Here is a 10,829-nt window from a genome sequence, read left to right on the forward strand (position 1 = left end):
TCCGTCTCTATTGGGTGTAATTTGGCCCCTACATACAAATGGCTTTCCTACGATCATAACCTTCAGTCATGACAAAAGTCCGACATCGAACTGACATCGCGAGCAGAAATAAAGCATTATCAAATGAGATTTCATGATACAGGGTATATATTCAATCTGACAAAACTCGTGCTTTTAAATGTTTTTGCAACAATAGCTCACCTAGATAAAGATACTGCTTGTCTTGCCGCCATCATTATAGTCCACATTAGTCCACGTTCCTTCCTTGCAGGGAAATGAGCCCCTTGAACGCACACCCCTGGCTTCCGCAAGTAGTCTTTAGCGTTTATAAAAACTCAACCACTACTCACTCGACTGCCCTTTAGAACTTCCCACGAGTCTCTCTACCTTACACGCCTCTCCCACAAGTCGCACGAAACGTAACGTCTTGCTAAGCAGCGCATTACTCGCCTCTGACTTGTGGACTCTACCCGCCTTGTACACAGTGCCTTCTCCCCAGTCGCCCGTGAGCTGGTCCACGCGCCCGAGATCAAAAAAAGAAGGCGGCCTCCTGGTTGATGGCACCGTGGCAGTGCTGGCAAGGTGGCCGCTGTTTCACCAGGGCTTTCCCCTCGCTGGTTAGCGGAACCCCGACCGAACAACGGCCACCTCCCCGTTCCTCGGGCACAGCAGCACGCCCTTCTTGTTGAGGGCTAGCATCTGCAGCGCCGTCGGGCTCAACCAGTCCTTGGGCAAGAAGAAGTGTCGTTTATGCTTGGTGTAAGTCAGTTCCATCTCCCACGTGCAGAGCCAGTACTGGTGGTCAAGGAAGACGACCCGATCCTGGAAGCAGCCAACGAACTGCTTGATGTGCGGCGCGAGGCCGTGCAGCGTCTGCCTCGTCGGGGTTGCGGACATTGGTACGGAAGGGGGCGGGATGGTGCGCACCGCAGAGGAGGAGGTCCCTGGCAGTTTCTGTAGGTTGAGCAGCTCGAAGTCTCGTCTGTCGTTGCCCCGCTGTGAGTAGAGTTGAGCGGTAGCGGTGTTCGCGGCTTCTGCGAGTTCAAGCAACACCCACTGGTCCCTGACTTGAACCGTTTGCTGTACAGACCTTGCCAATTTTGCATCCGGCTGCAATGTGGGCAAGTCGTCGCCTCTGGCTGTTGTTGATGTTCCAGCAGCTGGCTCCAAGTCTTTCCAGGTGTACTGCTGCTGCGTGTGTCCATCGATGCAGATGAATCCTCCGTGGTCTTTCGGATGGTTGAGCCACGTCCTCCCTTCCGACGCGAGCGCCTTCCGGCGTATCTGTTTTTTCTTTTTCAGGCTAAACAGGCATACGTACGAGGAGGTCGCAATGAGCAGGTGACCCTCGGGGTTCCCAAAGAGCACCTGGTGCACCACTGCGTCCTCGTCCATGCGGATGTCCAGCACGGGGTAGACTGCCCAACGGTCTTTCTCGGGCGTAGGGGGCTCCAAACGCTTCACGATGATGCGGCCCGAATCGTCCACCGAGGCTAGGAACCCGTCCGACTTTGACCACGCAAGTTGAATGACGGAGGAAGAGGACGCGTGGTTGGAAACCTTGCGAGACTTCTCACCATTCGTGATCTTATGGATCGTTACCGACCCGTCCTCCTTCCCCACGCAGTAGTGCCTATCAGACGAGTCGCACACGAGAGCGGTAACCGGTACTCTCGAACCGTCGTCACCGGCCAAGGCCGGCTCGGACGTGACTGTTTCGTAGGTGCTCGACGTGTCATCCCTCTCGATGTTTTCCGCTCTAATCAACGCGTCGGGCTCCCACGCGTTGCAGAACGAACCGCGAAGATCATAGAACCGGGCGCCGTCGGGAGAGAACGCCAGATCCGTCACCAGCTCGTCGTACCGCATACGGTACATCAGCGAGTACCCCGGGGCAAGCCAGATGCTGATGGTGCCGTTCACGTCGCTAGTGAGGAGGAAGCTGCCGTCCTCGCTCATCGTCATGACTCGTGCCGCCGTGTGCTCATACACAATGTGCTCGTCGTCAATGACGTTCCAATCTACGATTTTGTTGTCGTCGTAGAGCATGAGCAGGTGGCCTGGCTGAGTGGTGTGCCACAAACACGCCTCCGGGGAGTTCCAGGCGTCGCCCTCAGAGGCGGAACGCAGTCTGTCTTCGGGTAGGACGAATCTTCGAGGTGGCGTGTAGGTCTTCAGAGACTCTTGGATATCCCACAATAACACTGGTCTGCCCCGGAACACAATCGCAACCTGGGTGTTATCCCGATTGAAACTGATACATCTCGCACAACTGAAGTCCTGGGAAACTTGGTCCTTTGCCAGAAAGCCTGATTTGATCTCATTGGTGTCGAGATTGAAGCAGTGAATCTCGCAATCGTCGTATGCGACCCATAGCTCATCGTCTTTTCCGCTGAAGGAGAGGGCTTTGGTATGGTGATGTCGTTGCTTCGGCAATATATTCATCTCCTTACCATTGGTTATATCCCACACCTTAGTTGTTCTGAGCCCGGCGGTGGCAATGAAGTCCGAAGTCCTGCTTTTGCTATGCACATGACGTATTCCCCATGTTCGATCCTCCGCAGCTCTTGAAATGTTTCAGCCCACCAGATGTTGACTGTGCCACCGCTGGGTAGTAAAGTGAGGACGTAATAGTCTTTACATAGCAGCTGAGAGGCTATACGATTCTCTCCCAGGCTCAGCCTAGCTAGGCAGTTATCCCAATCGTCTGAAGAGAGGCCTCTGACATTCAGGTCATCCCAATTAGAGAGCCCGAAGGTCTTGGCAATGATGGAATTTCGAGGACAAAAAGGGACAATAAGACTGGATATGCATGCAGGGTTCTCCAGCATGTTTCCACCGAAGCGACCAACGACGCGGATAATATCGCCGGCCCATTGTTGCAGCTCGTCTTTACTGGCCGCAAAGCTTCGCGGGGGTCCCTTCGCGGCCCTGTGATTTCTCCTTCTCGTGTAAGTCTTCAACCACCGTGCCGATCGAACAAGAACTTTGAGGCGTCCAGTCAGTGCCACGCCTTGCATCCACAGTAGACAATGCTCCTCTAGAAATCGTAACACGTTATCGTGAAACTCTTCATTGTCGGTAGATGCAAGGCTCACGTGGTAGGCCCACTGGGTCAGGGAATAGAGCAGGAATGGATGTTGTTCGAAAATCAGATCCTTAGATTCTGTCTTCTGCTGGGCCGACTTGAAGAGGGGGTGCCACTTCACTGTATCCGCAAGAAATGTGATACAAACACTGGCAGCATGCGTGTGGCCTTCGTGTTCGGGGATCGGCGCAGTGAAGTTGGTACTGTCGTGGTTCAGGAATTTGAGTGCCGTTTCGTGGATGAGTGCTATCTTTCCGTTCTTGATAGCAACAAAGTGTCCACAGATCTCCTCAGCCATCAACTCGAGGTTGACGAATCCAGTAAACTCTGGGTGCAAGGCCACCTCCAAGTCCTTAATATCTAGCGCGGAATAGGAGCATGAAGCCCAAGTAAGGATTCGCATGGCAGTGTCCCGCATCTTCTCAGGTTGGTCGGAAATATTCTGCATCATTCGTCCATAGAGTGCTTCCATGCCGGCTGGAAGTTCGTTAAGGGCTGATTGGATATCCTCTTCCGTGTACCAGGCCCCCTTCAATCTGTCCAAGGCAAGCTTGACCCAGAGAAACGAGCCAGATGCTTTGGCTATGATTTGTTCGGCAATATCCTCTCTGGAATGATCTGCATTCGAGAGTGGAATCCGCGGTACCACCGCGTGAACATATGCACGGATATCGTCGGCGTTATCGGTGACAGAAATCTTCTCGTGCAAGACGTTTGGTAACAAATCGCCAATGTCTCGCGAGATATCTCTTGTTGCCCGGCTGATAAAGAGAACTTTGATTCGTGCACCTGACCGTATTCTGGAAAGAAGTTTCAGAAACCCGTCCGGTGATTCAGCTTCGTCCAACCCGTCGATCACCCAGAATAGCGGATGTTCCAATGACTTGCGGAATAATATGCCCTCGAATACTCTCTCCCAAATCGTAGGCGCCTTCTCCAGCCCAAAACGTATTCCAGTAGCATCGCTCAACTCTATCAGGCGCGATAAGAATAAGTTTGATGAGAGAGCAACTTGGTAGGCAATGCTGCGTAGCATATATGCCAGTGTTTTCTTGCTCTCGTCGGCAGCTATGAAATAGTAATGTTGGCATGATGAGTGGTCTTGTAAATTGTTGATGATGAAGCTTGACAACGTAGACTTTCCTGAGCCTGGATTTCCTGTGATCCAAAGGTAGCCAGGCTCATTTGGGTTATCAGTAACCCATTTCAGGAAATTGGGTCGCTTTACAACCCACTCGCATGATCCCTTGTGTAGCCTCTCTTTGAAAAATCGGTACTCATCATCGTAGTCGCTCTTGATACCCATGATCATACCAAGCCTGGCGATTGAGGACTCGCGGTCGAGGACTGGCGCAACGTATTCGCCGGGATCCTCAGAATATGATTGTCGGTGTGGCAGAGAGTTCAATGATTCTGAAGCACTATAAGCCAGCGACATGACCAGAACGGGTTGTAGCATACATACCTTTAGGCGCTTGTTCCCCCTCATTAACGGTAGAGTCAAGAAGCGAAGGACATTGATTACATTGGTGAAATTCGAATCCAGCCGATCTTTGAACTTGGCCATTCCATGGTGGTCAGCCACAAGAGAGCTTGACGTCTCGCCAGGATACTCCAGCAAGGCCGATTCCCGTTCAACAATCTAGAAGCGGTAGGAGCAGCTGTTAGCTATTCAACTCCCTTGATTCGCAGTAGTTATAGGGAAACTCACCAATTTGTTTATACCACCTATACTCGTTTTCATCGTTTCATAGAAAGACACCAACTTCAGATCCCCGCATATGTGGCGAAACTGCTCGTTTATATCCTGTAGAGCTCCAGAACTCTTCTCTAAGTCGGCGACGAAGGCTTTAGAACCCCCACCTCCACCAGGGACTGCTCTCAAGATACTGTTGAGTGTCTGAGCGAGCTGCGACCCTTTATGCGGAGTCCCAAGAAAGACAATTGCGCAAATGCTTGTCACCATATCGCTGTACTGGGGATCACTTTTTCCTAGTATATATGCCTGCAGAGGTGAGTACTCCCGCATGGTACCGGGATGGATATAATACATACCTTCTTTACCACCAAGCCTCCCATGCTGTGGACGATAAACACTATTGGTAACTGTGACGGCATTAGATTAAGCTTGCTCCCATGTTGATGTTGATCAGCATCCTTACCGTGCCAATGGGCATCTTGGATGAAGAGTTTGGGCCAGTGTATGTTTTCATTCTGAATAGAAGGTCTTTCGCAAAGTCGAGAATGTTCACTGTAGGGTGAGGCCCAGTCAAGCGAGCATCGTAGCCGTAAGTGAAGACGCGGGACCTTGAGAGATCAGCTTCATCTTTCAGCCAGTCTAGCCAGAAGTTATGCGGATCTCGGTCCCATGACCATGTGGTGACAGAAGTGCCGCCAAGGCCATGGACGAAGATGATATCGACAAGAGGCTCGGTAAAAAGATGCACCAATGTCAAGCCTAGCGAGTTAGTTGCAGTAGAGCCTCCGGGCTCCGAGACATGCATCTCCTCATGCCCACTCCCGGCGTCGGCTATAGGTCCGGACGACAAGCTCTGTGTGCCCTCGGTGAGGGGAGCTGGCTTTGGACGGGCCAACCTGTCGCGAATCTGTTTGACAAGCACATTAGATCGAAACTGTTATCAATAGTTGGGAAATATTGCAGTGTAACTAACCCGGTCCATTGCCACTGCTAAACAATGTGTAATCGCATTAGAACCAGTTCAGGTCATAGCTCACATAACAATATGTGGTTGAAGGACATGACATGAAGCATTGGAGGAAAAGCGTAATGAGTCGGGAACCGCTAAGAGAACGCCCACACAAACTGAACTGCTCTGCCGAGTTCTGCCAACCTGTGCTTACAGTCTGTTTGTATCACCCACCATGCGCTGCGCCCCTTCCCAAGGGGACTTCAAACGCCCGAGAACGCGGGGTTGGGGGCCTGATGGTCTGCATTACGCTTTAGTGCTTATCCTGCATTGTGTTATTGGTGGTTGCTGCCACTAAGGAATGCCACATATGCGAAGACGTGCGCGCTGCTAAGGTACTTTACCAGGCTGACAGGCTGTACATATGAGAGCCTGAAACAGATATTTATGGAAGGGGGGCTTTCTAGCATGCAGAGTTGGGGCTGTTTCTGCAGGCTATGTTAGGATTACAGGGGGCTCCAAGAGAGCCTGGTAGGTTCATAGCCTTCTCTTGTGGCTCATCGTCTGGCCTTCTGAACACTTGACGAGTTCGCTGATCGCTCAGATCCATTTTTGATCCAATAGACAAACTCAGAAGCCCCTCCATCTTTCCGCCTTCCACGCGCCTATCTTTCCTCGAGGATTATGTCTCCACAAACTTTTGGACGCCGTCCAACTTTTACCGAAGGCAACTTCGAATTGGACGAAGCCTGTCTTAAGTGTAGGTGGTACAGCGAGCTGGGCCTTTAAAACACTTGCTGTGGCTTACATTTGCACCCCAGCTCTACCGGTCCCGGGAACCGAGGTCATTTCCGCACACGCGTATGGGCAGTGGTTGTGGGCTCGACAGGCCAGAGTGTTGTGCCGGCTTCCCGATGGCGGACTAGTTACCTACTTTCTGAAGGTATTACATAGCGTGATACGTTGTCTATACGAGTTGGCTCGTGAGAGACTCAGCTGACGAACCCAAAGGTCACCAGCGGCGAATGCGACCGGCAAATGATAGAGGGCCAATTTGAATCGGACAAGGCAATCCACGAGGTATTGCCATTCTTCTGCCCTGAACCCCTAGCGTGGGGGAAATACACATCTACCCCGGGGCCAGATCAATATTTCCTGCTCGCTCAGTTCCGCGAAGTAGGCCAGCGGCCACCAGAGCCTCTCCAATTCGCCGCGTGGCTGGCTGACCTACACAAACGGTCCGTGTCGCCAACAGGCAAGTTTGGCTTCCACACAACGACCTGCCACAGCAAGTCGCCGCAGCTGACGGACATCTGGGAGGAGTCGTGGGAGGTGCTCTATCGCAAACAGCTGGCACACGTGCTCGAGCAGGGCCGGCAAAAACTGCCACCATGGGACGAGTACGAATTCTACGCCGGCTTGGTCCTAGACAAGTGCGTCGGCAGGCTGCTAGGCCCCCTGCAGAGCGACGGTCGCAGTATCAAGCCCTGCCTGGTCCACGGGAACCTGTGGGACGGCAATACAGGGACAGATATGGAAACAGGGAAGCCATTCGTCTTCGGTGGCAGCGCTTTCTACGCTCATAACGAGTACGAGCTTGGCCAGTGGCGCACCCCTCGGCATCGACTAAGTGGCAGAACTTATGTACGAACCTACAAACGGCACTTCCCCGCCAGCGAGCCCGGTGAGTCAATCTGTTGGTCTACTTATACTGAGTACGATGTGTCACACTAACCCCATCCAACCAGAGGAGGACTGGGACTCGCGAAATCTACTTTATTCCCTTCGATTCAACGTGACGGCGGCTTACCTGATACCAGGTGGCACCTATCGGCGAGAGTAGGTCCATTGACTACGTTTTCCTACTGCCTTGCCTATCATTACATCTCAGTTCCAGCCCCGGTGCCCCCTTTCCATAGAGGCTTACCCAGATACAGTGTCTTTGGGGATCTTAAAGAGCTTTGCCGTCGGATTTGTCCAGAAGATATGGAGCAATATACTCAAAGGTCTGTTGGCGACGAAATCGGCGAGAGCTCGAGTGGCAGTGAATTTGCAGTAGAAGAAGAGGAGGAGGAGGAAGAAGACGAAGAAAAAGAGATATAGGACTAGCTTTTGCTTTCGGGACATCATACGTGCACTGGATTTAGTTGTTGCGTGTGCTATGTGGTCGAGCTGTTCAGGCTCTGAAGAGTCTAGGGTACATTATCTCACTAGAAGGATAGGGGAGTAGCCAATGATGTTAGATATATGGCGAAACAGAATTGGTAGAACGAATTTCACAACTTCTTCAATTTGCAGCATTAACTATAGGGCGGCGAACGTCGCATTTCGGTAGCGAAAGGGAAAGCAAGCGAATGCATCAATTTGCATGTAGATCCGGGATATGGCGCCGAATAATTCGACATGCCAAGACTAGCAGCCACCCACATTCAATGCATGCCGTCTTACACCAATCCTCACACCGTTTCCAAGACCCCCTAGCCATTCTCAACTCGGCGCCTTCCATGTGGCCCGAATAAACCCAGTCTTGTCGTCGTATGAGGCGCTTGGCGACGGAGTTTTGCTCGCGTGGTGCCGTGACACCATTCCGAATCCGACCGCCGGAAGTCGTCGCTCCGCCTCCGCCCTGCAGGCTTGTCACCCCGTTACAGCGTCTCGGAACCAGCAAACGGGCTTGTCCGTGAGGCCAGCACTCTTCGGGCATGGCTTTGTGCGTACTAATTGGAGGAATCTCGGATTCACGAGGACATAACGCGTGGGGATAGGTGGGTTGCCGGGACGGACAATGCAACCACCCACCCGTACTTGCCGTGTGTTTGGTTGAGGCGACTGCGGTATTTATACTATGAGATCGGCGCTCGCTTGTGTTTCATACGGACGTTTCTCTGGCTGTGGCATTCGAAATACTCCTGCTTGAAGTATTCAAAGTCGACCAAAGAGTCATCGCCATTCGCCGTGCAGTAGCTCGCCTTCCCCTGACTCTCGCCCGAACGCGCCGCACACCCACTCACGATGCGCACCAACGCCCTCCTCGGCCTCGCGGCCAGCGCCGCCTCGCTGGCCTCGGCCCACACCATCTTCGTGCAGCTCGAGAGCGGCGGCACGCGGCACCCGGTGTCGTACGGGGTCCGGACGCCGTCGTACGACGGGCCGATCCAGGACGTGACCTCGGACTCGCTGGCCTGCAACGGCCCACCCAACCCGACGACGCCCTCGGACAAGATCATCGACGTCCAGGCCGGCTCCACCGTGACCGCCGTCTGGCGGCACACCCTGACCTCGGGCGCCGACGACGTCATGGATGCTTCGCACAAGGGGCCGACTCTGGCCTACTTGAAGAAGGTGGATAGCGCTACGTCGGCTGCGGGGCCTGGTAATGGTTGGTAAGTTGAACCAACCGCTTTTTCAGCGACTACTACAAACAACGGGCCGAGAACTGACTTGGCTCCCCATCGTCACAGGTTCAAGATCCAGCAAGATGGCCTCAACGGTGGCGTCTGGGGTACCTCCAAGGTTATCGATAACGGCGGTCTCCACGCCATCAAGATTCCAGACTGTATTGCCGACGGGCAGTACCTTCTGCGAGCCGAGATGATCGCCCTGCACGCCGCCGGCTCTTCCGGTGGTGCGCAACTCTACGTAAGTCGCTGTCTATCCCGTACATAGCTCTGCTCATTGAGCACTCTTGCTTACATGAAGTCTCTACTTCAGATGGAATGTGCCCAGATCAACATCAAGGGAGGGAAGGCCACGTCGTCCCCACAGACCTACAGCATCCCCGGTATTTACAAGGTATGAAAACACTCCTCAATCATGCTCAATATGCTATCAACCGCTGACACATGTGTTTCTTCCAGGCCAATGATCCAGGCTTGTTGATCAACATCTACTCCATGGGTAGCAGCAGCTACGTGATTCCTGGTAAGCTCGTCACTCACTTCTATCCAGCCACCATAACCCACAACCAGAAAGGGTATCCACTAACAATCTGTTCTCTTCCTCACCAGGGCCCGACCCCTTCACCTGCGGCGCCGGCAACAACAACCCCGGGTCCGGCAACCCCGCTCCCGTCCCGACTACCATCGTCACGTCTACCAAGGCGGCATCCCCGACTACCACGGCCAGCCCTGGGCAGGGGAGGCGATTGCAGCCCCGTGTCCCAGTGGGGTCAGTGCGGCGGCAAGGACTTCAAGGGGTGCACATCGTGCTCCGGCTCCTTCAAGTGCGTCGTTAGCAACGAGTACTACTCGCAGTGTCAATAGGAGAATGCGGTGGAGAGAAGAAGGAAATGCAATGAATAGAAGTATGAGGAGATGCGCAATTAGAGCTTCATTGGCTACTTTGAAGAGTATATGTATTCGTATGGGAAGGCTTTGAATGAATAGAATACCATTGACGGGGACTGTTCTCGAGGTTTACTTCGGGTCCATGGGAGTCATAATTGGCATTTGCTTTTGAGTTGATATTGTGGTGAGAAAAGTGCTCTTGAGTAGCATTTTGAAGCTGGTCTAGCCTATTGTGAACCACCATTTTTCAGACACAAGATACCATATCATTCTTGGTGTCCTCGCCGCTTTGTAGTCTATCTATATCCTTATAATTAATTTCTTATGTACTATTTGCGACGGTGGTTTCTGAATAAGAAACCGATCTAAAAATTGAAGCCACGGCATCAAAGCGCCCATAAAATGTGGAAATAAGGTTGGATGTTTCCCGGGGGTGATTTCTCTACTGCGTCAGTAAATGACTACCATAGTTATGAGAATAGCTTACAATGTGGAAGCATGTCCTATTGTATGCCAACAATATGAATACGGGGAATGTGGAAAATTATTATGAAAAATGAAGGGATAAACAACAAGAGGTTAGGGCAAAGAGGGAGGTGGATCGGGGAAACATGCCATCTCATGTGCATGAAGATGGCTCACAGTAGTGTGACATATCTTATTATAAACATAGGTGTCGTGAATATCGAAGGTAACAGTGAATAAGATAAAAGATAAAATATTGAGAACAATCAGGATCGATGTCAAAACCTCCAAAAAAAGAAACAATTGCTGGCCAGGCTGTTTACCTATTTTTCATTAGGGGCA

At 52.2% G+C, this 10,829-nt stretch overlaps 3 protein-coding genes across 3 annotated transcripts; 2 read left to right on the forward strand and 1 right to left on the reverse strand.

Moving 5' to 3' along the window:
* Positions 1–618: 618 nt before the first annotated feature.
* On the reverse strand, positions 619–5,769 carry PG998_012736 (uncharacterized protein; the record flags this gene model as incomplete). The annotated part of the gene is made up of 6 exons (XM_066879552.1): positions 619–2,524; positions 2,587–4,730; positions 4,800–5,093; positions 5,144–5,194; positions 5,251–5,721; positions 5,761–5,769. 6 exons carry the CDS (start codon positions 5,767–5,769, stop codon positions 619–621), a joined length of 4,875 nt encoding a protein of 1,624 aa, XP_066725936.1.
* A 651-nt stretch (positions 5,770–6,420) lies between these two features.
* On the forward strand, positions 6,421–7,579 carry PG998_012737 (uncharacterized protein; the record flags this gene model as incomplete). Its single annotated transcript, XM_066879553.1, has 4 exons — positions 6,421–6,496; positions 6,558–6,679; positions 6,748–7,420; positions 7,485–7,579. The coding sequence occupies 4 exons, from the start codon at positions 6,421–6,423 to the stop codon at positions 7,577–7,579; spliced, it is 966 nt and encodes a 321-aa protein (XP_066725937.1).
* Positions 7,580–8,748: 1,169 nt separating this feature from the next.
* PG998_012738 (endo-beta-1-4-glucanase D) lies at positions 8,749–9,998 on the forward strand (the record flags this gene model as incomplete). Its single annotated transcript, XM_066879554.1, has 4 exons — positions 8,749–9,119; positions 9,198–9,375; positions 9,436–9,528; positions 9,594–9,998. The coding sequence occupies 4 exons, from the start codon at positions 8,749–8,751 to the stop codon at positions 9,996–9,998; spliced, it is 1,047 nt and encodes a 348-aa protein (XP_066725938.1).
* Between the last annotated feature and the right edge of the window lie 831 nt (positions 9,999–10,829).

This window comes from Apiospora kogelbergensis, assembly GCF_038363985.1.
Source record: "Apiospora kogelbergensis strain CBS 113332 chromosome Unknown utg000008l_segment0_segment0, whole genome shotgun sequence".
Lineage (NCBI taxonomy): Eukaryota > Fungi > Ascomycota > Sordariomycetes > Amphisphaeriales > Apiosporaceae > Apiospora > Apiospora kogelbergensis.